The 27,111-nt window shown below is 45.4% G+C and overlaps 1 protein-coding gene and 1 pseudogene across 2 annotated transcripts in view; one reads left to right on the forward strand and one right to left on the reverse strand.

Moving 5' to 3' along the window:
• The window catches only part of PPM1G (protein phosphatase, Mg2+/Mn2+ dependent 1G), a 33,119-nt gene that overhangs the window by 3,872 nt on the left and 2,136 nt on the right, over positions 1 to 27,111 (forward strand). Inside the window, exons 2-6 of one of the 2 annotated variants that reach the window (XM_002709952.5) lie at positions 23,919 to 23,988; positions 24,502 to 24,587; positions 24,914 to 25,046; positions 25,723 to 26,138; positions 26,727 to 26,876. In XM_002709952.5, the coding sequence (XP_002709998.1) occupies positions 23,919 to 23,988; positions 24,502 to 24,587; positions 24,914 to 25,046; positions 25,723 to 26,138; positions 26,727 to 26,876 (855 nt within the window). The remainder of the gene's footprint in view (positions 1 to 23,918; positions 23,989 to 24,501; positions 24,588 to 24,913; positions 25,047 to 25,722; positions 26,139 to 26,726; positions 26,877 to 27,111) is intronic. The other variant, XM_017340854.3, reaches the window with a different exon arrangement.
• Positions 14,768 to 15,708, reverse strand: LOC127485926 (5-methylcytosine rRNA methyltransferase NSUN4 pseudogene; annotated as a pseudogene).

Genomic DNA, 27,111 nt, shown 5'->3' on the forward strand with positions numbered 1-27,111 from the left:
TTAGGGAGCTAAATTGAAAGTGGAGTAGTGAAGATACGGGATGCAGGTGTTGTAGGAGGGTTAACCCTCTGCACCACAACACTGGCCCAAAGCACATTTGATAAAAGGGAATTCTATTCATTTGATTAACATGTAGTACCTATTCATCATTCAACACTAATATAAATGCCCATGAATATGGAAAAATTATTTTCTATGCCATTCCTTTTTAAGTTCTTTTTATTTGAAAGAGTTCCAGAGAGAGAGAGAGACAGAGATCTTTCATCTGCTGGTTCACTCCCCAGATGGCCACAACGGCTGGGTTAGGCCAGGCTGAAACCAGGAGCCAGGAACTCCATCTGGTCTCCAACATGAGTGATGGGATGCAAGCACTTGAGCCATTCTCTGCAGCCTTCTAGGCACTTGAGCAGGAATGCTGTATCAGACGCAGAGGAGCTGGGACTCCAGCCAGCACTTGGATATGGGATGCCAGTGTCTCAAGTGGCAGCTTAACCACCTATACCACAGTGCCTGCCCTATGTAAGTTCTCAATCAACTGAAAGATACAATCAGAACTAGTCCCCAAGGTTTCAAGAATGTTGTACAAAAATTTCTATTGCCCAATCTTCCTAGCATTTGTTACTACTACTTCTCCACCCCTGCCTGATTCTCCTTTGGGTTATCATTTTGGAATTGTACTTTCAGAGTAAGGACCTGAATTTGACTATAGATATTTAGACATGATTAGTGGTTTTGCCTTGTAAGCTGCACTTAACAGTTATGCTATCTGGAAGCACAAATCTTTAGAACTGAAGTTAAAACTAATGCTTGTTGATATTTTCTAGACTGATTTCTGATTTCAGTAGGGTGGTTTTTTTGTTTCTATCCAGAACTAGTTCAATGGGATCTATCAATTTTTAGTAATAAATAATATTTGAAAATGTATAGAGGCTGGTGATGTGGCGTAGCAGGTAAAGCCACCGCCTGCAGTGCCAACATCCCATATGGGCACCCGTTCTAGTCCCGGCTGCTCCTCTTCCAATCTGGCTCTCTGCTATGGCCTGGGAAAGCAGTAGAAGATGCCCCAAGTCCTTGGGCCCTGCACCCATGTGGGAGAATATATTTTATTTATTTAATTTTGAGAGGTAGAGTTACAGACGGAGAGAGAGAGAGACCTTCCGTCTGCTAGTTCACTTCCCTAATGGCCGTAGCAGCCTGAGCTGGACTGATCAGGAGCCAGGAGCTTCTTCTGGGTCTCCCATGGTGCAGGGATCCAAGCACCTGGGCCATCTTCTACTGCTTTCCCAGGCCATAGTAGAGAACTGGATCTGAAGAGGATTAGCTGGGACTTGAACCGGTGCCCATATGGGATGCTGGTGCCATAGGCGGAGGCTTTAGCCCACTATGCCACAGTGCCAGCTCCTACAGGTCCTTTTTTTTTTTTTTTTTTTTTTGACAGGCAGAGTGGACAGAGAGAGACAGAGAAAGGTCTTCCTTTGCCGTTGGTTCACCCTCCAATGGCCGCCGCGGCCGGCGCGCTGCGGCCGGCGCACCACGCTGATCCGATGGCAGGAGCCAGGAGCCAGGTGCTTTTCCTGGTCTCCCATGGGGTGCAGGGCCCAAGCACCTGGGCCATCCTCCACTGCACTCCCTGGCCACAGCAGAGAGCTGGCCTGGAAGAGGGGCAACTGGGACAGAATCCGGCGCCCTGACCAGGACTAGAACCCAGTGTGCCGGCGCCGCTAGGCGGAGGATTAGCCTAGTGAGCCGCGGCGCCGGCCTACAGGTCCATTTTTAAAACAGCTTTATTAAGGTATAATTCACACATTTAAAGGATAAAATTCCGTTTTATTTTATATTAATACACATTTGTACAGCTATCACCACATTCGATTTTAGAACATTTTCATCACCCCAAAAAGAAACCCTGTATCCCATACCAGTCACTTGGTCTTATCTCTCCCATCCCATGGCAATCACTAAATTGCATTCTGTTTCTACAGATTTATCTATTCTGAACATTTTATAGAAGTGGAATCATAACTGTTGTCTAACTGTATATCTCACTGAATAGTATTTTTAAGAGTAGTGGTATTTTAGGTCATCAGTGTTACATAACAAATCATTCAGTGTTCTTTTTTTTAATGCTTGAATGCTATTCTGCTGTATGGAGATGTCACATTTTGTTTCCCCACTGTTCTGATCAACATGTGAATTTCCACATTTTGGCTATTGTGAATAATGATGCTGTGAACATTCATGTACAAGTCTTTATATGGACCTGTGCCCTCATTTCTCTGAACTATATACATAGAGTGGTTTTCCTGGGAATGATATTGTAAAATAGGGTTGATTTTTGTCTATTGGCATACAACTTTTAAAATTCTTGGAGTCCCCAAAGTGATGTGTCTTTTTCATTTTATAAAAAGATTTATTACTTACTTGAAAGGCAGAGCAACAAGAGACAGAGAACTTTCATCTGCTGATTGACTCCCCAAATGGCTGCAATGGCCAGGGCTGAGCCAAGCTCAGACCAGGAGCCCAGAATGCAATCCCGGTCGCCAGCATGGGTGGCAGGAGCCCAGGTACTCAGGCCATATCCTGCTGCTTTCCTGGGTGTGTTAGCAGGGAGCGGGATCAGCAGCCGCCACTCCAAGCTGGCACAAACTGGCCCTGGCTGTTAACCCATTGGGCAGCCCCCTAATATGTGTGTGTCAATATTATTTATTTATTTGAAAGGCAGAGTTAGAGGCAGAGAGAGGTCTTCCATCTGCTGGTTCACTCCCCAGATGGCCACAAAAGCTGGAGCTGCACCAATCCAAAGCCAGGAGCCAGGAGCTTCTTCTGGGTCTCCCCTGTGGGTGCAGAGGCCCAAGGACTTGGGTCATCTTCTGCCTTCCCAGGCCATAGCAGAGAGGTGGATCAGAAGTGGAGCAGCTGGGACTCAAACCAGCGCCCATATGGGATGCCGGCACTGCAGGTGGTGCAGCTTTACCCACAGTGCCGCAGCATCGGTCCCCACTAATGTATCTTTTTTATAATTTAATGAATTGAATGGTAGCTGACAGCTCCTGTGCACCTTCAGGAGGGCTGGTCACAGCAATGATCAAGGCGTGATAGGAAGGTTGGGACTTTGAGTGCACCCTCAAACCTCCAGGCAGGGAAGAGGGGCTGAAGGTTGGATTTATCACTCATGGCCAGTGATTTAATCCGTTATGACTATGTAATGAGGCTTCCATAAAACCCAGAAAGGATAGTTCAGGGAGCTTCCTGATAGTTGAACTTGCAGAGGTTCCTGGGGGGTGGCACCCAGAGGCATGGATGCTACCCTTCCCTTGCTACATCCCTTACTCTATGGATCTTTTCATCTGTGTTCTTCGTAATAGCCTTTGCAATAAACTGGTAAAGTTAAGTGTTTCTTTGAATTCTGTGAGCCACTCTAGGAAGGTAATTGAACTTGAGAAAGGGAGAGTGGGAACCCCGGTTTATAGCTAATTGGTCCAAAGCACAGGTGAAAAACCTGGGGGTTGTGATTGGCATCAGAAGGGAGAGGCTGTCTTGAGGGACTGGGCCGTCAGTCTGTGGGACCAGAAACTATCTCCAGGTGGGTAGTATCAGAATAAAATTGTGTTAATGGGCGTCCAGCTGGTGTCTGCTGCTGAAGGAAACTTGCTTGATGTGTGGAGAAAACTCACACATTGGAGGGCACGCAAGTATTTTGTGTTGTAGTAGAGTAGGGAAAAAGTTCATTTTTTCCCTCTCTCAGACTGGGTCATGTGGTAACTACTTGTTTAACATTGGAACTACTAAACTTTTCCAAAGTGGCCAAACCGTTTTACATATCCACCAGCTTTAATTTCTCATGTTTTCCCTGCACTTTTATAATAGCCATTCTATTGGAGTGAAATGATCTCATTTGTGTTTTCCTCATAGATAATGATGGTTGAGCATCTTTTTGTGTGCTTATTGACCTTTTGTGTGTCTTCTTTGGAGAAAAGTCTATTTAGATGCTTTATCCATTTCTTTTAAAAAATTATTTATTTGGAGGGAAAAATGGAGAAAGAGGAACAGAATGTTCACCTGCTGGTTCACTCCCCAAATACCTGTAATGGATTGGAACTCAATCCAGGGCTCCCGTGTGGGTGGCAAGGACCCAACTACTTGAGCCATTGCCTTCTGCTTTCCAGAGTCTACATTAGCAGAAAGCTGCAACTGGGAGCAGAGTCAGGACTCTGAATGTAGGCACTTGATGTGGGATGCAAGCATCCTGACAGATGTCTTAACTGCTAGGCCAAATGCCCGCCCTTTTTGTCCCTTTTTAATTGGATTGTTTCTTTGTCATTTTATTGATTGTAAATGTTCTTTATATATTCTGAATACAAATATTTATCATATGGTTTGTAAATATTTTCTTATTTGTGGCTTACCTTTTCATTTTCTTGATGGTCTCTGGAGCAAAAATGTTTTTGATTTTGATGGAAGTCCAATTTTTCTATTTTTTTCTTGTATCTTGTGTTTTCAGAGTTACAGCTTTTAAAAAGCTTTGCCTAACCCAAAGTCATAACAGTTTACTCTTAGGTTTTCATCTAAGAGTGTTGTAGTTTTAGCTCTTGAATTTAAGAACTAATTTGAGTTAATATTTGTGTGTGGTGTTAAGGAAGTGATCCAGTTTCATTCTTTGCATGTAGATCTCTAGTCCTCCCAGAACCAATTGTTAAAAAGACTATTCTAGGCTAATTAAAAAGACTATTCACTAGGCTAATCCTCCGCCTGCGGTGCCAGCACCCCAGGTTCTAGTCCCGGTTGGGGTGCTGGGTTCTGTCCCGGTTGCTCCTCTTCCAGTCCAGCTCTCTGCTGTGGCCCGGGAAGGCAGTGGAGGATAGCCCAAGTGCTTGGGCCCTGCACCCGCTTGGGAGACCAGGAGGAAGCGCTTTTCTCCTGGCTTTGGATTGGCGCGGCATGCCGGCCATAGTGGCCGTTTGGGGAGTGAACCAACGGAAAGAAGACCTTTCTCTTTGTCTCTCTCTCTCACTATCTAACTCTGCCTGTTTTAAAAAAAAAAAAAAAAAAAGGCTATTCTAGGGCCGGCGCTGTGGCGCAGCAGGTTAATGCCCTGGCCTGAAGCGCCAGCATCCCATATGGGTGCCAATTCTAGTCCTGGCTGCTCCTCTTTCGATCCAGCTCTCTGCTATGGTCTGGGAAAGCAGTAAGAGGATGGCCCAAGCCCTTGGGCCCCTGCACCCACGTGGGAGACCTGGAGGAAGCTCCTGGCTCCTGGCTTCGGATGGGCCCAGCTCCGGCCGTTGCAGCCAGTTGGGGAGTGAACCATCGGATGGAAGACCTTTCTCTCTCTCTCTCTCTCTGTCTCTCTCTCTCTCTGACTCTCTGACTCTCCTCTCTGTATAACTCTGACTTTCAAATAAAAAATAAGTAAATCTTAAAAAAAAAAAAAAGACTATTCTTTTCCCCTTGAATTATCATGACATTATTGTTGAAGATCAATTGACCATAAGTTTGAAGGTTTATTTTTGGACTGTCAGTTCCATTTCTTTGATGTAGATGTTTTTATGTGATTATCACACTATCTTGGTAGTAAGTTTTAAAGTTGAGAAGTATAATTCTTCCAAATTTGTTATGTTTTATATTTCTGCTTTTCTGAGACCTTTATATTTCCATATGAATTTTAGGGTTAAGTTGTCAATTTCTGCAGAAAGAGATCTCTCATCTGATGTTTCAGTCCCCAAATGGCCACAGCAGGATGGGCCATGTCAAAGCCAAGAGCCAGGAACTCCATCTGGGATTCCCATGTAGGTGGCAGGGACTCAAGCCATTATCCAGTGCTTTCCCAGGCACTTTAGCGGGGCACTGGATTGGAAGTGGAACAGCTAGGACTTGAATTAGCACTCTGATCAGGGATGCCAGTGTCTGAAGCAGCAGTTTAACCTGTACCACGGCACTGGTCCTAGGCTATCTGGGATTTTGATAGAGATTGTACATTTATTGGGGAGTATTAGCATCTTCACAGTATTAAGTCTTCTGGTTGATGAACATGGACTTCTTTTCCATTTTATTTAGGTCTTTAATTTCTTTCAGCAATGTTTTGAAATTTTCAAAGATCATGTTTTATTTCTGTTAGTAAATACGTTCCTGATTGTTTTTTTTTTTTTAAATTGGAAATAAGGCTCAAAGTTTTTTAACTTTTTTAAAAGAAAGATTTATTTATTTATTTGACAGGTAGAATTACAGAGAGAGGGAGACAGAGAGAGAACGGTCTTCCCACCCACTGGTTCACTTCCCAGATGGCTGTAATGGCCGGAGTTGAGCCATTCTAAAGCCAGGAGTGTCTTCTAGGTCTCCCACGTGGGCACAGAGGCCCAAGTACTTGGGCCATCTTGTACTGCTTTCCCAGGCTTGACGGAGGAGCAGAGCCAGGATATAAACCAGCGCCCATATGGAATTCCAGAGCCGCAGGCAGAGGCTTAGCCCACTATGCCAGAGCACCAGCCCCGTTTTTTGTTTTTTTTTTTTTTTTTTTAAGATTTGTTTATTTGAAAGGCAGAGTTACAGAGTGAGAGAGAGACTGAGAGATTTTCCACCCGCTGGTTCACTCCCCAAATTGCTATAACAGGACTGATCTGAAGCCAGGAGCCAGCAGCTTCTTCTGGTTCTCCCACTGGGTGCAGGGGCCCAAGCACTTGGGCCATCCTCCACTGCTTTCCTAGGCACATCAGCCGGGAGCTGTATTGTAAGTGGAGGAGCCGGTACTTGAACCAGTGCCCGTATGGGATGCCGGTGCCGCTGATGGTAGCTTTACCCACTACACCACAGCGCTGGCCTGTTTTCTTTTTGATGCTATTATAAATGGGTTTGTTTTCTTAAAAGCATTCTTGAATAGTTATTGTTGAGTTTTGTGTATTGGTCTTGTGCCCTGCAGCCATGCTGAACTTGTTACTTAGTTCCAGTGTGGATTTTAGTTGATTTCTTGGGATTTCTCCATATAAGATTGTTATCTACAAATAATACTACTCCTGTTACTTACTCCCTCCAAATCTAAATGACATTTATTTCTTTTTCTTTCCTAACTGCCTTGGCTAGAACCTCCAGTGCAATGTTGAGCCACAGTGATGAAAGCAGATGTCCTCATCTTGTTCTTAATCTTACGGGGAAGACTTCCAATCTTTCACCATTGAGTTAGATGTTAACTGTGGGTTTTTTGTCGATGCATACTATCAGGTTGAGGAAGTTTCTTTTTATTCCTAGAGTGTTGATTCATTTGATCATTGTGCATAATCCTTTTTATGTTTTGCTAGATTTGTTTTGCCACTATTTTGTTAAGAGGGTTTTTGTGTCTATCCATAAGAGGTATTTATCGTTTTTTTGTGGGATGTTTGTCTGATTTTGGTGTTGGTGATACTGGCCTCATAGAATGGGATGGAAAGTATTGCTTCCTTTCTGTTTTGGAAGAGTTTGTGAAGAATTGATACAGTTGTCTCTTGGTATTTATGGGGATTGAGTCCAGAACTCCCTGCAGGTGCTCAAGTCCCTGACGTAAAAATGACATAGTATTTATATATAACTTATGTACATCCTCCTGTATATGTTAACTACCCTCTTCATTGCTTGTAATACCTAATACAATATTAATACTGCCCTGGATAATAAATAATAACAAAAAAGTCTGCATGATCAGTATAGAAGCAGCTAAAAATTCTTTCTCTCTCTTTTTTTTTTAATGACATTTATTTGGAGATATTGTCACAAACAGATAGAGGGAGACACAGAGAGAAAGGTCTTCCATCCACTGGTTCACTCCCTAAATGGCCCCAGCGGCCAGAGCTGGGCTGATCTGAATACAGGAAATTCCTGTGGGTCTCCCATGTTGGTGCAGGGGCCCAAGCACTTGGGCCATCTTCCACTGCTTTCCCAGGCCATAACAGAGAGCCAGGTCAGAAGAGGAGCAGCCAGGACTCGAACTGTCGTGCATATGGGATGCTGGCGCCACAGATGGAGGCTCAACCCACTACACTGCAGTGCCAACCCCTAAAAAATTTTTTTCAATCTGTAGTTCATTGAGGCAAGTCCACAGATGTGGAACCTGAGGATACAGAACTCAGGGATACAGAGAGATGACTGTATTAATTTTTCTTCAGCTATTTGATGAAATTCACCAGCGAAGCCACTTGTGCCTGGGCTTCTCTTTGTGGAAAGTTGTGTGTGTATTTTATTGTGCTAAAATACATATACTACAAAATTTACTGTATTAATCATTTTAAAGCATACGGTTCCGAAGTGTTAAGTATATTCACACCATGCAACCAATCTCCAGAACTCTTTTTGTCTTATAAAACTGAAACTACATATTGATAAAACCCAATTCCTTTTCTTCCCAGAACCTTATCACCCACTATTCTGCTTTCTGTCTCTGTGATTTTGACTACTCCAATTGCCTCATGTAAGTGGAGTCATATAGTAATTATCTTTTTGTGGCTGATTTCACATAACATAGTGTACTCAGGGTTCATCCATGTATCAGAATTTTCTGAATGATAGTTCATTATGTGAATATACCTCATTTGGGTATCCATTCATCCATCAATGGATACTTGTTGCTTTTACTTTTGGATTGCTGTGAATAATGATGCTGTGAACACAGGTATACAAGCATCTCTTAGAGATCTTGTTTTTAATTCCTTTGGTTATATACCCAGAAGTAGAATTGTTGCTTTGTATGGCGATTTTATTTTATTTTATTTTTTAAGATTTATTGTTTATTTGAAAGGCAGAGTTACAGAGAGAGAGGGAGAGACAGAGACACAAAAAAAAATCTTCTGGGGCCGGCGCCGTGATGCAGTACATTAATCCTCTGCCTGCAGTGCTGGCATCCATATGGGTGCAATACTAGTCCCGGCTGCTCCTCTTCCAATCCAGCTCTCTGCGATGGCCTGGGAAAGCAGTGGATGATGCCCCAAGTGCTTGGGTCCCTGAACCCGCATGGGAGACCAGGAAGAAGTACCTGGCTCCTGGCTTCAGATCAGCGCAGCTCCAGCTGTTGCGGCCTTTTGGGGAGTGAACCAACAGAAGGAAGATATTTCTCTCTGTCTCTGCCTCTCAAATAAAAAAAAAAAAAAAAAAAAAAAAAAACAAATAAAAATAAAAAGGGCTGGAGGCACCCAGCAGGCCCTTCTGCCTTCTGTCCTTTTTTTTTTTTTTTTTTTTTTTTTAATTTTATTTTTTGACAGGCAGAGTGGACAGTGAGAGAAAGAGAGAAAAGTCTTCCTTTGCCGTTGGTTCACCCTCCAGTGGCTGCCGCACTGCGGCCGGCGCACCGCACTGATCCGATGGCAGGAGCCAGGCACTTATCCTGGTCTCCCATGGGGTGCAGGGCCCAAGCACTTGGGCCATCCTCCACTGCACTCCCTGGCCACAGCAGAGAGCTGGCCTGGAAGAGGGGCAACCGGGACAGAATCCGGTGCCCCAACCAGGACTACAACTCGGTGTGCCGGCGCCGCAAGGCGGAGGATTAGCCTAGTGAGCTGCGGCGCTGGCTCTGTCCTTTATTTAAAAAAAAGGGGTGGGGAAAGATCTTCCATCTGCTGGTTAGCTCCCCAGATGGCTACAGTGGCTGGAGCTATGCCAAAGCCATAAGCCCAGAGCTACTTCTATGTCTCCTATGTGGTTGTAGGGGCCCCAGGACTTGGGTAATCTTCCATTGCTTTCCCAGGCCCATTAGCAGGGAGCTGGATCAGAAATGGAGCAACTGGATCTCAAACTGCTACCCATATGGTGTGTTGGCATCGCAGGTGGTAGCTTAACCTGCTACACAAAAATACCAGCCCCTAATTTGTTTGTTTGTTTTTTTTTTTTGAGGTGCTATTATACTGTTATCCACAGTGAGTATATAATTTTACAATCCCACCAATAGCACATAAAGGTTCTGATTTTTCCATGTTCTTCCAATAGTTATTGTCTGACTTTTTTGATGATAGTCATCCTAATGGGTATGAATTGGTTGTTTGCACTTTTATGAATGATTTTTTAAAAAATTTATTTATTTATTTGAAAGTCAGGGTTATACAGAGAGAGGAGAGGTATATATATAGAGAGAGAGAGGTCTTCCATCCGATGATTCACTTCCCAGTTGGCCGCAATGGCTGGAGCTGCATTGATCTGAAGCCAGGAGCCTCTTCCGGGTCTCCCATGTGGGTGCAAGGGCCCAAGGACTTGGGCCATCTTTTACTACTTTCCCAGGCCATAACAGAGAGCTGGATCGGAAGTGGTGCAGCCTAGTCTTGAACCAGTGCCCATAGGGGATGCCGGCGCTACAGGCCAGGTATGCTGCTGCGCCACAATGCTGGTCCCTTTTATGAATGATTAATTGGAATCGGAGCAGCCTCCATGCGCAAGAAGAATCTCCTAAATGATGTCAAAACTCTTGGAAAATGAGTTATCAGTCCAATTGCAAGAAAATCCTTGGACATGTGAGTGATCAGAAATGATTTCACTTCTTTTTTTTTTTTTTTTTTTATTTATTTTTTTTTTTATTTTTTGATAGGCAGAGTGGACAGTGAGAGAGAGAGACAGGTCTTCCCTTGCCGTTGGTTCACCCTCCAATGGCCGCCGCTGCAGCCGGCGCAGCGCGCTGATCCGATGGCAGGAGCCAGGATCCAGGTGCTTTTTCCTGGTCTCCCATGGGGTGCAGGGCCCAAGCACCTGGGCCATCCTCCACTGCACTCCCTGGCCATAGCAGAGAGCTGGCCTGGAAGAGGGGCAACCGGGACAGAATCCGGCGCCCCGACCGGGACTAGAACCCGGTGTGCCGGCGCCGCAAGGTGGAGGATTAGCCTATTGAGCCACGGCGCCGGCTCAGAAATGATTTCACTTCTGTGGGCACTAGACCAGGTAGTAAAATTCGGGGAAAATAATTCAAATGCTTTTGAGCCATACAGAGGCTTAAAGCTACTACAGTATCTTTCCTAAAGATGTAAGAACAGGGGCCGGCGCTGTGGCAGAGCAGTTAAAGCTGCCACCTGCAGTGCTGGCATCCCATATGGACACTGATTTGAGCCTCGGCTGCTCCACTTCTGATCCAGCTCTCTGCTATGGCCTGGGAAAGCAGTAGAAGGTGATCCAAGTCCTTGGGCCCCTGCACCTACGTGGGAGACCTGGAAGAAGCTGCTGGTTTTGGGTTGGCTCAGCTCCATTGTGGCCATCTGGGAAGTAAACCAGCAGATGGAAGACCCTTTCTTTCTGTCTCTGTCTCTGCTTCTCTGTAACTCTACCTTTCAAATAAATAAATAAAATCTTTTTTTTTTTTTTTTTTTTTTTTTTTTGACAGGCAGAGTGGACAGTGAGAGAGAGAGAGACAGAGAGAAAGGTCTTCCTTTGCCGTTGGTTCACCCTCCAATGGCCGCCGCGGCTGGCGCGCTGCAGCCGGCGTACCACGCTGATCCAAAGGCAGGAGTCAGGTGCTTCTCCTGGTCTCCCATGGGGTGCAGGGCCCAAGCACCTGGGCCATCCTCCACTGCACTCCCTGGCTACAGCAGAGAGCTGGCCTGGAAGAAGGGCAACCGGGACAGAATCCGGTGCCCCGACCGGGACTAGAACCCAGTGTGCCGGCGCCGCAAGGCGGAGGATTAGCCTAGTGAGCCGCGGCGCTGGCCAAAATCTTTTTTTTTTTTTTTTAAGATTTATTTATTTATTTGAAAGTCAGAGTTAGGCAGAGAAAGTGGTCTTCCGTCCTCTGGTTCACTCTCCAGTTAGCCACAACAGCCAGAGCTGCACCAGTCTGGAGCCAGGAGCTTCTTCTGGGTCTCCCACGCGGGTGCAGGGCCCCAAGGACTTGGGCCATCTTCTGCTGCTTTCCCAGGCCATAGCAAAGAGCTGGATCAGAAGTGGAGCAGCCAGGTCTTGAACTGGTGCCCATATGGGATGCCGGCACTGCAGGCAGCGGTTCTACCTGCTGTGCCACAGTGCCGGCTGCAAAAAATAAAATCTTTTTTTAAAAATGATATAAGAACGTAGCAAGATGATATTATAATAATCATTTATAAAATTAATGTTCCAGAAAGGAAATTAATTTTTATTATTAACCATTTTTCTATTATTATTCTTTGCATACCCAAGACATTTGTTACCCTTCCCCAAACTAGGAACAAGAATCCCATAGGTGGGTAAAAGAAGGAAAAGATTCCTCTCCATTTCCATAATACTGACTGCTTATTAGTTTCATTATTTTTTTTAAAAAAGATTTTATTTATTTGAAAGGCAGAGTTACAGAGAAAGATCTTCCATGCGCTGGTTCACTCCCCAAATGGCCACAGTGATCAGGGCTGGGCTGGGCCGGGCTGGGCCAGGCCAAAGCCAAGGGCCAGGGGCTTCTTCTGGGTCTCCCACGTGAGTACAGGAGTCCAAGGATTTGGGCCATCCTCCTCCTCTGCTTTATTAATTTTTATTTTATTTATTTGAGAGACAATGCTCCAATCTGCCATTTCATTCCCTAAATGTGTGCAGTTGGCTGGGGCTGATCCAAGGTCAAAGCTAGGAGCCAGGAATATAATCCAGTCTCCCAGGTAGGTGGTGGGAAACCAGACACTTGACTCCTCACTGTTGCCTCCCAGGATCTGCATTAGCAGGAAGTGAAGTCCAAGAGCCAGAGCTGCTTACTGAATGAATCTAGACATTGATGAAGGTTGTAGGGGTCACAGTAATTAGACTAAATGACTGCTCCTGATTTTTTTGTTGTTGTTTTTTCTGAAACTATTTTTAAGCTTTTTAGATTCTTTAAAAATATTTATTTTATTTAAAAGGCAGAGGCAGAGAGAGAGAGAGTGAGAGAGGTCTTCCATCTACTGGTTTATTCCCCAAATTGCTGCAATGGCCAGAACTGAACTGATCTGAAGCCAGGAGCCTAGAGCTTCTTCCAGATCTCCCTCACAGGTGGAAGATCCCAATGATTTGGGCCATCTTCTACTTTTCTAGGTATAGCAAAGAGCTGGATTGGAAGTAGAGCATCTGGGACTTGAACCAACACACATATGGGATGTTGGCACTGCAGGTGACAACTTTACCTCTATGCCACAGCACCAGCCCCAGGTTTGTTTTTTTTTGTTTTTGTTTTTTTTTTTTTAATAAGGAAAGAGGGGCCGGCGCCGCGGCTCACTAGGTTAATCCTCCGCCTAGCGATGCCGGCACACCGGGTTCTAGTCCCGGTCGGGGCGCCGGATTCTGTCCCGGTTGCCCCTCTTCCAGGCCAGCTCTCTGCTGTGGCCCGGGAGTGCAGTGGAGGATGGCCCAGGTGCTTGGGCCCTGCACCCCATGGGAGACCAGGAAAAGCACCTGGCTCCTGGCTCCTGCCATCGGATCAGCACGGTGCGCCGGCCGCAGCGCACCGGCCGCGGCGGCCATTGGAGGGTGAACCAACGGCAAAGGAAGACCTTTCTCTCTGTCTCTCTCTCTCACTGTCCACTCTGCCTGTCAAAAAAATTAAAAAAAAAATTAAAAAAAAAATAAAATAATAAGGAAAGAGGGAGTCAGAATTGGAGAAGGAAATGTGGTAATGGAAGTAAAGGTCAGAGAGGGAGGTTTATTTTTTTGTTTTGTTTTTTAAGGTTTAGTTATTTGAAAGGCAAAGTTTATACACAGAGAGATCTTCCAGCTGTTGGTTCACTCCCCCAACTGGCTGCCATTATCAAGGCTGGGTCAGGCTGAAGTTAGGAGTCTGGAACTCCATCCAAGTATCCAATGTGGGTGGCAGGGGCTCAAACACTTGGGCCATCTTCTGCTGCTTTCCCAGGTTCATTAGCAGGAAGCTGAATCAGAGGTAGAGTGAGGGCTGGCGCTGTGGCTCATTTGGTTAATCCTCTGCCTGTGGCACTGGGTTCTAGTCCTAGTTGCTCCTCTTCCAGTCCAACTCTCTGCTGTGGCCTGGGAGGGCAGTGGAGGATGGCCCAAGTGTTTGGGCTCCTGCACCCGCATGGGAGACCAGGAGGAAGCACCTGGCTCCTGGCTTCGGATCGGCGCAGCGCCGGCAGTGGTGGCCATTTGGGGAGTGAATCAACAGAAAGAAGACCTTTTTCTCTGTCTCTCTCTCTCACTGTCTATAACTCTACCTGTCAAAAAAAAAAAAAAAAGAAGAAGAAGAAGTAGAAGTAGAGAGAAACTGGTGCTCTGATATGAGATGCTGATGCCACAACCCACTGTAATATCAAACAAAATTAACTAGATATGAACTCCATGATACATTGTTTGTTCAGGGTCTCACTGTGGCGCAGTAGGCTCAGCCTCCAAGTGTGGCACCAGCATCCTATGTGGGTGCTCAATCTAGTCCCGGCTGCTCCTCTTCCAATCCAGCTCTCTGCTATGGCCCGGAGAAGCAATAGAAGATGGCCCAAGTGCTTGGGCCCCTGCACCCACTCGGGAGACCTGGAAGAAGCTCCTGGCTTCAGATTGGCTCAGCCCTGGCCATTGTGACCATTTGGGGAGTGAACCAGTGGATGAAAGGCCTTTATCTCTGTCTCTTTCTCTCTCTCTCTCTATCTATAACTCTGCCTTTCTAATAAATAAACTCTTTAAAAAATTAAATATGAAAAATATTGTATGATATACCTGCACTCCTGTTTTTTTAATGTTTACTTACTTGAAGAGAGAATTTTCCATTTGGTAGTTCATTCCCCAGATAGCTTCAGTTGGGTCAGGCAGAAACCAGGAGCCAGAAACTCCATCCAGATCTTCCAGATTGGTGGCAGGAGCCCAAGTACTTGAGCCATCTTTTGCTGCCTTCCTAGGCACATTAGCAACAAGCTGGATTGGAAGACTCGAACTGATACTGATAGAGTTGCCAACATTGTAAGTGGTAGTTTGACTGCCACAATGCTGGCACCTCCCACTCCTGGTCATAGCTGTTCCCCTCCAGTTCTCCCCTCTTCCTGCCATCCCATGAGATAACTCAAACTCCATCCCTAATATCTTCAGACTCGTAGCTCTGAAGGACCTTCTGTAGTCTGTCTGGTAAGTGGATGCATCATTGGCAGCAAGATTGTGGCAATAGCCAGTTTGAAGTAATGCTAGTGTCTTTCCTCCTGGGGCCACACATAGGTCAAGCACAGTGTCTCCAGGCTGCAGGCTAAAGGCCAGGACAAGCAGCAAGGAAGCAGCATCCATGAGGTAGTAGTCCGTGACACCCAGGTTGCCGAGTCTGGCAGGAGAGAAGCATTGACATCTCCTTTGACAAAAGTGCATCATCAAAGGTTTGGACTGTAGACCCAGGAGGCTGGGGGTGGGTTTGCGGATTGGTCATTCTCAGGGTTGATGGCTTCATTCAGGAAGTCCCTGGCACTCATCTGCTCCAGCTTAGCACTCGCATGATCTCAAGCAGCAGTCATTGACTAGTGCACCATACTTCTGCTTTGAGAGGAGACTGACATGGAGAGATGGCCAAAGATCCCCAAACTGCATGCTGCAGTTATGTTGAAATTCTGCAGAGCCAGTTGACTGGCAGGAAATTTGGGCTCTGTGGCAGCCTTCAGTCATGCAGTGACTGGCACCACAATGCTCAGAATCACAGAGTTGAGGGTTATTTCAGAAAAGTTCCAGAACTCAGGGCAGTGGGATAGGGAGAATTCACCGAACCCATTTCTTACCTCGATGTCTCCATGGGACTGTCACAAAGTCCACATTTTTCACCATCTCCTGAGCATATCTCGGTATGGATGCAGCCATATCAGCATCCATGCATCCATACAATTTTAAACCCAAAAATGTAATTTCCTTCCATGCAAATTCATGTCTTTAATCTTTATTTGTAAAGATTTAGGTGAAATTGTGTATTGCAAATCTAAATGGTTGGCCCTGGGATGCAGGAACATCTTATCAGATTGACATCAGGAATAACAACCAACCCTTTCTTAATGCAGATGCATAGTTGTCTAAAAGGTTAGGAGAGCTGTATGTGTTACGTGGCTTAGTAAGGTAGACCTCATAACCTTGACGGAGGTGACTGTGTGCTCTTAGTCATCTCCTTCACTCAGAGTGGTTCTTGTGTTATATCTCTGGGTTTAGGGTAGGCAGTGAAGACAGTATCTTATTAAAGGTAGTTTTGAGGCACCTGGGAACTATCATTGTAAGCAGATGTGGAGGACTTGATGTGTTGTAAAAAATAGTATTTGGTCCCAGAGCTATAAAAAAATTTGATACAGCCTTTGCTTTCATGTTGGTTCAGATCTAGTTCTGGAGCTAAGACTCTCTCACCTCAGTGAATGTAATACATGTAATACAATGATAACAATACAGAGCAGCATCTGCTAAGTGCCAGATTGTTGGCAGACGCAAGAAATACTAAGAGTTAGAGCACTGGTGGTGCTGGGACAGGGCTCTTGGAGGTGGTGAGACTTCAGCTGGACCTGAAGGGAGAAATGAGGAAGAAAGTGGGGAAAGAAACAGTACATTCTAGGAGGGCATGCTACTGCCTTGCTTGGTGGGTGTCAGTGTCAAGAGTGGAGTAGTTTCTATTGGGAAATAGTGAGAGTTAAGAGATTAAGTCATAAAGATGGGTAGGAATGATGTCTGAGTGCCTTGAAGCAAGGTAATCCAGGAGCAACATGATGAAAGCTACCGTGGAAAACTCAGCAGGACTTAAGTGATGCATGGTGGGAGGCAGGAAGTTAAAGATGACTGGTGTTAGCTGTTACCTGAGGGAGTTAGGATTCCATTGACAGAGATAAGACCGGGAGGGAAAGCTTTGATGTTTTGGAGACCGCTGAGTTTACCAGGGCTGCGGAGTGATGAAAGACCATCCTGTAGAAACAAGTAATTGGAGGTACGTAACTACAGTTCTTCACAGAATCCGAGAAAGATTGTTACAGTTTATACTATTTAATTCTGCAATTATTTGGGGAGAATGAAGCCTACCAAATGGTTATTTGCATTGTGTTGTTAAGGTTATTGCCTTCTCTGTGAAGTAAGACCTTGAAGGACTTGAGTTCAGGAGTTTAAGATGAAATTCATTCTAGGAAGAGAGTGAAGCATTGCTTTTGAAGCAGAAATAAGGGACAGGCTAGATAAAGCTAAAACTACCAAGGAGACTTTGAGTTAGAATAGAGAAGATGAGATAGTTCTTAAGAGGTGTGTTCATTTGCTGAGAGTGAATTGAGAACTTGAATTGAATAGGAAAGATTTGCCACTGGTTATATGTATTTAGGAGTTAATATAGCCAGGGCCGCGGCTCACTAGGCTAATCCTCCACCTAGCGGCGCCGGCACACCAGGTTCTAGTCCCGGTCGGGGCGCCGGATTCTTTCCCGGTTGCCCCTCTTCCAGGCCAGCTCTCTGCTGTGGCCCGGGAGTGCAGTGGAGGATGGCCCAAGTGCTTGGGCCCTGCACCCCATGGGAGACCAGGATAAGTACCTGGCTCCTGCCTTCAGATCGGCGCAGTGCGCCAGCCGCAGCGCGCCAGCCACAGCGCGCCGGCAGCGGCGGCCATTGGAGGGTGAACCAACGGCAAAGGAAAACCTTTCTCTTTGTCTCTCTCTCTGTCCACTCTGCCTGTTTAAAAAAAAAAAAAAAAAAAAAAAAAAAGGAGTTAATATAAAATTTAAATATATAGAGAGAGAATGAGAGAGAGAGATGCTGAATGTAAGTAGTAACCACAGTTTCTTCTTCTTTCTTTTCTTTCCTTTTTTTAAGATTTATTTATTTATTTGAAAGGCAGAGTTACAGAGAGGCAGAGGCAGAGAGAGAGAAGTCTTCCCATCTGCTGGTTCACTCCCCAGATGGCCACAATGGCTGGAGCTGCTCTGATCCGAAACCAGGAGCCAGGAGCTTCTTCTGGGTCTCCCACATGGGTGCAGGGGCCCAAGGACTTGGCCCGTCTTCTGCCTTCCCAGGCCATAGCAGAAAGTTGGATTAGAAGTGGAGCAGCCGGGACTTGAACTGGCGCCCATATGGGATGCTGGCACTGCAGGCGGCAGCTTTACCTGCTATGCCACAGTGCTGGTCCCATGACCACAGTTTCAACATAATATCATAATATTTTATGAGTAGCCATCCTCAGTGATTCTGATTCAGAACATTAAACAGTCAATGGGGTTATACAAGGCTGAGTAAGTATTTCTAGATTGCTAGGAGACAGTGTTGAAATACTTGGCTCTGGCTTAGAAAGGGACAGAGAAAGAGAAAGGGCTAAAGGTTATGAACAAAGATGTAAAGGGGGAAATCAAAGTGTTTTGAGAAGATGGAGCAGTTTCAAGAGATAATACACCGGGTTTTTTTTTTTTTTTTTTTTTTTCTAAGATTTATTTATTTATTTATTTGAAGGGCAAAGTTAGAGAGAGAGAGTTCTTGCATACACTGGTTCTCTCCCCAGAGAGTTGCAACGGCCGGAGCTACTCTGATCTGGAGCCAGGAGCTTCTTTCAGGTCTCATGCAGGTGCAGGGGCCCAAGGATTTGGGCCATCTTCTACTGCTTTCCCAGGCTATAGCAGAGAGCTTGATTTAGTGGAGCAGCTGGGTCTGGAACTGGTGCCCATATGGGATGCCAGCACTGCAGGCAGCGGCTTTATGTGCTACGCTATGGCGCCAGCCCTGATAATACACTTTCGCAGCATTACCAAGAAGTAGAGAAGGTAATGTCTGTTATGAGCATTCTTTGAGTTAAATGGTTGAGAAGAAAAATGTGAACCAGATGATCAATATCAGAACAGAAAAAATATTTAAATAGCAAATTCAAGTTTACAAAAGGCTTTTACATATTTGGTAGCATCCTTTTTTTTTTTTTTTTCTTTTCTTTTTTTTTTTTTTTTGGTGACAGGCAGAGTTAGAGACAGTGAGAGAGAGAGACAGAGAGAAAGGTCTTCCTTTCCATTGGTTCACCCCCGAAATGGCTGCTATGGCCAGTGTGCTGCGGCCGGCACACTGCACCGATCCAAAGCCAGGAGCCAGGTGCTTCCTCCTGGTCTCCCATGCGGGTACAGGGGTCCAAGCACTTGGGCCATCCTCCACTGCCTTCCCAGGCCACAGCAGAGAGCTGGACTGGAAGAGGAGCAACCAGGACTAGAATCCGCCGCCCATATGGGATCTAGCGCCACAGGTGGAGGATTAACCAAGTGAGCCATGGCGCCGGCCCGGCCCCTTCATTATTTCCTAAACAGTAACCGAATAACAACTATTGATTTTCAGAGCATTTATATTATTTTGGACATTATAAGTAATTTAAAGATGAGTTACAGTATAGAGGAGAATGTGCTTGGTTCTAGGTCAATACTATGCTATTATATAAAGGGCTTAGCATCTGCAGATTTTGATATCCCAAGTATCCTGGAATCAGTCCCTCAGAGATACTGGCTGGATATTGAGGACAGCTGTCTATGGTGGGAAGGCAGCTCAAGGTTGGTTCATAAGTTTGTTTTGTTGTCCTTACCATTCAAAATGAAACAAATGTGACTTGTACCAAAAATTTAAAAAATGAAAAGTAGGGAGGTCGGCACTATGGCATAGCAGATAAAGCTGCTGCATATGGTGCTGGCATCCCATATAGGCGCCAGTTTGAGTCCTGGCTGCTCCACTTCTGATCCAGCTTTCTGCTATGGCCTGGGAAAGCAGTGGAAGATGGCCCAAGTGCTTGGGCCCCTGCACTCACGTGGGAGACCCACATGAAGATCCAGGCTCCTGGCTTCAGATCAGCTCAGCTCTGGCTGTTGCTGCTATTTGGAGAGTGAACCAGCAGATGGAAGACCTCTTTCTCTGACTCTCTGCCTCTGCATCTCTGTGGTCCAGCCATACAAATAAATGAATAAATCTTTTTTTACTTTTAAAAGATTTATTTATTTATTTGAAAGAGTTACACCACAGAAGAGAGTCAGAGAGAGGGAGAGAGATCTTCCATCTGATGGTTCACTCCCAGTTGGCTGCAACAGCCGGAGGTGAGCCAATCTGAAGTCAGGAGCCAGGTACTTCTTGGTCTCCCACATGGGTGCAGGGCCCAAGGACTTGGGCCATCTTCTGCTGCTTTCCCAGGCCATAGCAGAGAGCTGGATTGGAAGTAGAGCAGCCAGGTCTCTAACTGGCGCCCATATGGGATGCCAGTGCTTTAGGCCAGGGTATTAACCTGCTGCGCCACAGAGGCAGCCCCAGTAAATCTTAAAATAAAACAAAGCAAAAAAAGCTGAAAAGTAAGAAACAGTTATTACCCAAATTTTACCCTCTACTGCTGTTCAGTGTGTAATCTTCCAGACTGATACAGATCTGTGTTTTTATTGCTTAATGTGAACTGGTTTCCAAATTAACACATAATCACCATTTTTTTTTTATTATTTTTTTTTTATATTTTGTCAAAACAGTTGATATCTTGAGCGTTACTGAGCCAACAGGGTATCAAAATGAAAAGTTTTATTCATTTTGAAAGAGTTACGTTGCCGGTGCCACGGCTCACTAGGCTAATCCTCCACCTAGCGGCGCCGGCACACTGGGTTCTAGTCCCGGTCGGGGCGCCGGATTCTGTCCCGGTTGCCCCTCTTCCAGGCCAGCTCTCTGCTGTGGCCCGGGAAGGCAGTGGAGGATGGCCCAAGTGCTTGGGCCCTGCACCTCATGGGAGACCAGGGGAAGCACCTGGCTTCTGCCTTCGGATCGGCGCAGTGTGCCGGCCGCAGCGCACCAGCCGTGGCGGCCATTGGAGGGTGAACCAACAGCAAAAGGAAGACCTTTCTCTCTGTCTCTCTCTCTCTCTCACTATCCACTCTGCCTGTCAAAAAAAAAAAAAAAAAGAGTTACGGAGAGAGGTCTTCCCTCCACTGGTTTACTGCCAGAGCTGAAGCTGAGCTAATCTGAAGCCAGGAGCCTGGAGTTTCCTCTGGGTCTCCCACATGGGTGCATGGGCCCAAGAACTTGGGCCATCCTCTGCTGCTTTCCCAGGCACATTAGTGGGGAGCTGGATCAGAAGTGGAGCACCCGGGGCCTTAACCCACTGTGCCACAGCGCCAGCCCCATAATCATCATTTCTAACAGCTGCATATATTGAAGGGATATACTGTTTGTAATCTCTTCCTTGAAATTAGATGGTTATAATTGTTTTCATTATTAAATAATATAGTGAATATTCTTATACCTATCTTGGTATCCTTGTGTAAAATAAACTTTTTGAAGTCAAAGTACTAGATCAAAGGGTATGCACATTAAATTTTGATAGATATTATCAAATTGCCCTCTAGGAAGACTGTACTAATTTATATATTCCTGTCAACCAAGATATAAGAATGAGTACCTTTCTTATTAAGATTTTATTTGTTTATTTGAGAGGTAGAGTTAGAGACAGAGAAAAAGGCCTTCTATCTGCTGGTTCACTCCCCAGAGGGCTGCAACAGCCAGAACTGGGCCAGTCCGTAGCCAAAAGCTTCTTCTGGGTCTCCCATGTGGATGCAGGGGCCCTAGCACTTGGGCCATCTTTCACTGCTTTCTCAGACCAGAGAGCTAGATTGGAAGAGGAGCAGCCGGGACACAACTAGCACCATATGGAATGCCAGCACTGCAGGCAGAGGCTTAGCCTTCTGTGCCACAGTGGCAGCCCCTTTACCTTTACTCTTATTACCCTAGATCCTGGTAATCTTGTTTCATCATTCTGATTTTGCACAAAAGGCTGTCTAATTTAATGCTCATTTCTTTGATGACTAATAAGGTTATCTATTGTTTTCTTCTGTTCACTGAGACTGAGTCTTAATGCTTCGCAATCATATATTCACGTGAGTAACAATAAGGAAGTCAGGAAGATGGTTTGGTTAGAGTGTGGTTTCAGGAGAGAGAGCACAACTATGATTTGGAGAAGTGTGCAGGCCAGGAAAGGCTCAGTTGCTACCATCCTTCCAAAAAAAAAAAAAAAAAAAGGTAAAATTAGTTGAGACCACCTCTCAGCTTTTTAGTAATACATTTGAGGTTTTTTCTTTGTTTGTTTGACAGGCAGAGTGGACAGAGAGACAGAGAGAAAGGTCTTCCTTTGCCGTTGGTTCACCCTCCAATAGCCGCTGCGGCTGGCGCACTTTGGCCGGCGCACCGTGCTGATCCAAAGCCAGGAGCCAGGTGCTTCTCCTGGTCTCCCATGGGGTGCAGGGCCCAAGCACTTGGGCCATCCTCCACTGCACTCCCGGGCCACAGCAGAGAGCTGGCCTGGAAGAGGGGCAACCAGGACAGAATCCGGCGCCTCGACCGGGACTAGAACCCGGTGTGCCAGTGCCGCAGGCGGAGGATTAGCCTAGTTAGCCACGGCGCCGGCCACATTTGAGTTTTTAAAGAAGCATTTAATTTACTTTTGGAATAGCTAAGCCTTCCCATGGTTAGCTGTTGTATCCTTGTAATACATTGTGAAAAAAGAAATCTATTCCTGTGCTCCCTTTACACAAAAGGCATTTACTATATACGTTGTTTTGTACTTTGCTTTCTTTAACAAAATAATCTTGGAATGGGTGTGTGGCTATTTGTTGCAGCAGTTAAGAAATCACTTGGGACACCCACATCCCATATTGGAATCCCTGGGTTCGAGTCCTGGCTCCACTTCCACTTTTGGCTTTTTTGCTAATATGCACCTTGGGAGGCAGTAGGTAGAGGCTTAAGTAGTTGGTTCTCTGCCACCCACATGGGAGACAACCTGGATTGAGTTCCTGACTCCTGGCTTTAGCCTGGCCCAGTCCTGGCTGTTGTGAGCAGACTATAAAATTAACAAGATTAAGTGACACAGTTATTTTTGTTGAAACTAACTGAACACTCACAGCATGACAGTGACTAATGAAGTACAGGTTCTTACAGGTTTAGTGTACTTGTACCTGTGTTGTATCCTAGGCCATTTCCATTCTGCTTTTCTGTAATCCAGCCCCATTCTCCATTGTTTTCCTTTTTCTTTTTCCCAAGTACTTCCTACTTGTTGTATGTGATCTCACTTAAGTGTATGTATGTCTTTATTTTGGTACTCATATGCCCTTCTCAGTGGTTCCTGAAGGAAGGTTGGATTGTTTCCAAGATGGAGCAGATACGCTCAGCTGACTTTTTCCAAGGTCTGGCAGTTGTGGTTGAACTTTGGCTTAGCCTGGAGCATGAGTTTGGGGTGGCACAATTTTATTAGAAGAATTTCATCTGGCTCAGCCTTCCTGCCAAAATGTTGGTGTGGCCAGGTAGGCTGTGCCTTGGGCATTGAATGGTGTCTTTTCTACTTAGGTCTCGGAGGTGAGAAGACTGTGTAGGGTGTTGCAAATTCCAGTTAACGAGTATTAAGTACTATAGTTTAACAGGGTTGTTTGTTGGGAAAATATTCTTTGTAGATACATCCACACTTAGCTTGAAGGTTATCTTCAGTGGTTAAGCTTTCAGAGAAGGGAGGAAGAATTTGTTTAGGTGATTTTTTTTTTTTTTTTTTTTTGGTGGTGGTGGTGTTTTGTTTGTTTTTCTGGTGCTTTCACTTAATCTGTTTTAGGACTCCTATTAACTTCAAGTGGGTAAGGTCCTCAGGTCTCTTTTTGCTATCTTCCCAACATTTTCTTCTGTGAGGTTCACTGATTATTCAAAGAATAGGTCTCAGGTGACTTTAAAGTTCATTTATTTTAATACTCCCCATAGTTGCCACAAATCCAAAAGAGGGAAGTCTAAGTTCCACAGCCAGATGTTCTGCCATCTGGACTGAGGTCTCCCAGGGAGAGGCTGCTAGATTACAGAGGCAGACCTGCCTGTCCCCTCCTGCCCCCTTCCCTCCCATCCCCTGCCTTGCCTCTTTCAGTTTCCTCTTTCCTTCTCCCCATACTTCTTTTCTTATTTTATCATCCCACCTTCCTTGTCTTATTTCTGGGCCATAGAGGCCATCTAAGGGTTAGTGAGATGAAGGTGTGAAGGTAGTAGTGGTTCTTCTGACTTGAGGTGCACAAGAAGGAATATGCAGACTTTTGAGACTTGCTGATTATGCTTTTCTTTTCCTAGGATGCTCACAACTGTATTCCTGAGCTGGACAGTGAGACAGCCATGTTTTCTGTCTACGATGGACATGGAGGTAACTTCGGTAGATCACACTGGTAACATTCCAGGACCTTAAATACAGGGCAAGAACAGGTCCTTTGTTCTTTTGCTTTCCAGGGTTCTGGCCCTTGGGTATTATTTCCTGCCTGGTGCTGGGTTTTTGTTGTTTGTTTCTTTTTTTTTTTCTTTTTCTTTTTTTTTTTTTTATCCTGCCATTCCTTTTTATTTTATGGGTTAATAATCTTACCGGGCCTTGTTTTAATCTGCAAAGCTTCTTTCTACATTAGCATTTATCTTATTTTCACTGAAGAACTAAGTATGCAAGCACAGGTAAGAAAAGACAAGGGACATATTTAAGAAAAGACAAGGGACATATTAATGGACCTCCGGAAAAGGTGATGGTGAAATCCACTTTCCTGGTCAGAACTTCACAAACATTGTGCTATTTATCTCCTCAACCCTTAGAGTTAACTCCAGTATGATGCTATAATACATCACTTTCTGTGTGTGGAAAGCACTGCTCTGGGTGACCTAAACTTTCTTCTAGGAGAGGAAGTTGCCTTGTACTGTGCCAAATATCTTCCTGATATCATCAAAGACCAGAAGGCCTACAAGGAAGGCAAGCTACAGAAGGTCTGTTTCCACTGTGTAGGCTTTGCTTTGCTTCAAACTGAGGCTCTTCCTTCCTTTCTGTACCTGACTGTAACTTACTTACTGTATTTCTTAAATAATTCTTTGCCTAAAATGAGCTTATTTACACTTGGGTCTTTTTTAGACCTGCCTAATTCATTATTGCCAGGTCTCTGAACTGTTTTTCCTGTTAGTGTCTCCTAGTGTGACAGATCACACTCTTAATTTGCATCCTGTCTTTTGTGCCCACGATTATTGTGTAGGCAGCTCTTTTGGTACCCACTGTGTTTTCTCCTGTATTTGCCTTATACTGTTCTGTTTATATTCAGGCTTTAGAAGATGCTTTCTTGGCTATTGATGCCAAACTGACAACTGAGGAAGTCATTAAGGAGCTGGCACAGATTGCAGGGCGACCCACTGAGGATGAGGATGAAAAAGAAAAAGTAGCTGATGAAGATGATGGTGAGTTTGGCATCCCTTGTCTGAGAGAAATTCAGCATTTTTAAGAAGTGTTCTTAAATATATATTGTTTATTTATCAATTCTAAGAGAGGATGGCTTTGTAGGTCCCTGGGAAGCTCTTACATTAAAGAGCCCTGTGGTATGTACTACCCGTGGTTAAAAAGGAAGGCGACAATTTTTGTTGAGTGGCTAGCATACATCCTTTGGTGTAATTGTAAGCATTTTTATAGACATTATCTCTTGTCATTGTGATGGGGTCTTCCTGGTTCCTGTTGTTATTTATGTGACCTTTTTTTCTAGACCAGAGTAGTGCTTAGACCCAATAGCCAGCCATTAAGCCTGGGCCTGAGGCTTAGACTACTAGCATTGTGGGCTTTCTGGATCCTCAGCTAAAACAGGGTTTCCAGCTTAACAGTACCAAATGAGAGGTGAGGGGGGAAACGATAACTAGTGTTCCTTTGATTAAGAAGGAACAAAAGAGGAAGGACCAAAAGAAGTCTGTGGAGGAGAAGGAAGCTATGGGATGGTCCTCTGAGACTCAGTAAGTAAGAAGAAGCGTAGGAGTGGGAGGTTGTGGGAAGTTGGAACTCAGGCTGCAAGGGCCATTGACGTAGTGAGAGGGACTGATCCCATGAGGAGTCTGGCATGGGGGCTCTGATTTAGCCTCTTCCCCGCAGTGGACAATGAGGAGGCTGCACTGCTGCATGAAGAGGCTACCATGACTATTGAAGAGCTGCTGACACGCTACGGGCAGAACTGTCACAAGGGCCCTCCCCACAGCAAATCTGGAGCTGGGACAGGCGAGGAACCAGGGTCCCAGGGCCTCAATGGGGAGGCAGGACCCGAGGACCCATCTAGGGAAACTCCTTCACAGGAAAATGGCCCCACATCCAAGGCCCACACAGGCCTTTCCTCCAACTCGGAACATGGGACTGAGGCAGGCCAGGTTGGTGAGCCTGGCACTCCTACTGGTGAGGCTGGGCCTTCCTGCTCTTCAGCCTCCGACAAGCTGCCTCGAGTTGCTAAGTCCAAGTTCTTTGAGGACAGTGAGGATGAGTCAGATGAGGCGGAGGAGGAAGAGGAAGACAGTGAGGTAAGGGCCTGTGAGGGCAAGCAGATGCTGAAGTTGCAGAGAGGGCCTGTTTGGTCACCATCCGTAGCTTTCAGCTCTCTTCCTTCTCCTTTCTTGACATCATCCCCCAAGACCCCACTGTACTCTAAACTTCTGCCTTCTTGAATTCATTATCTCTACCATCACAAGTACCATTTAGCCCTCTTACCTTGTCTTTTGTCAATAATGTAACAAACAGATCTAGTTCTGGCCTGTCAGTCTTAGAGAACAAGAAGGTAGTAGGTGTTACCTTGGATATTTGGGTGTTTCCTTCTCTATACAATTTGTTTTCTGATCATATTGCCTGGAAAGTACTTTTGACTGGCAGCCCTGGCCTTTCCTAGGGCTTCATGCTAATGAGTACCAAGCCCAGTTCAGGATAAGTGTTACACTCATCCTAGCCCTCCCCACTTCCCCAGATCTCCTAATCATGCAGTTGTATCTTTCAGTGTTTTTGAGGACCTGTGCTCAGTCAGGACCTCTTGGTGTTCTGAGTACAAGTTAGGGTGGGGGTTGAGGGAGAACAGGGGTCATCCCAGTCTCAGCAGCCTGGGATCCTCCTCCTGGCAGGAATGCAGTGAGGAAGAGGATGGCTACAGCAGTGAGGAGGCAAGGAATGAGGAAGATGAGGATGACACTGAGGAGGCTGAAGAGGATGAAGAGGAGGAGGAAGAAGAGGAGGAAGAGATGATGGTGCCTGGGATGGAAGGCAAAGAGGAGGTATGTGTGTGGGGAAGAAGGTAAATTTGAAGAGGTCAAAAGGCAGGGAAGAATCCTCTGATTTTGATTTTGAGTAGGGGGATCCCCTTGATATCTTAATAAACTTGTGGTTATGAGAGATTTATTCTCCAAGGGGAACTACATGATAAATCTTTTGGGTAGAATTATTTCAGAAAAGGGAGGAAGCTTGCTGGTGTCTTTGGAAAGATGGAATGTCTTTCTCTTGTTTGTTAAA

Source organism: Oryctolagus cuniculus, chromosome 2 (genome assembly GCF_964237555.1).
Source record: "Oryctolagus cuniculus chromosome 2, mOryCun1.1, whole genome shotgun sequence".
Lineage (NCBI taxonomy): Eukaryota > Metazoa > Chordata > Mammalia > Lagomorpha > Leporidae > Oryctolagus > Oryctolagus cuniculus.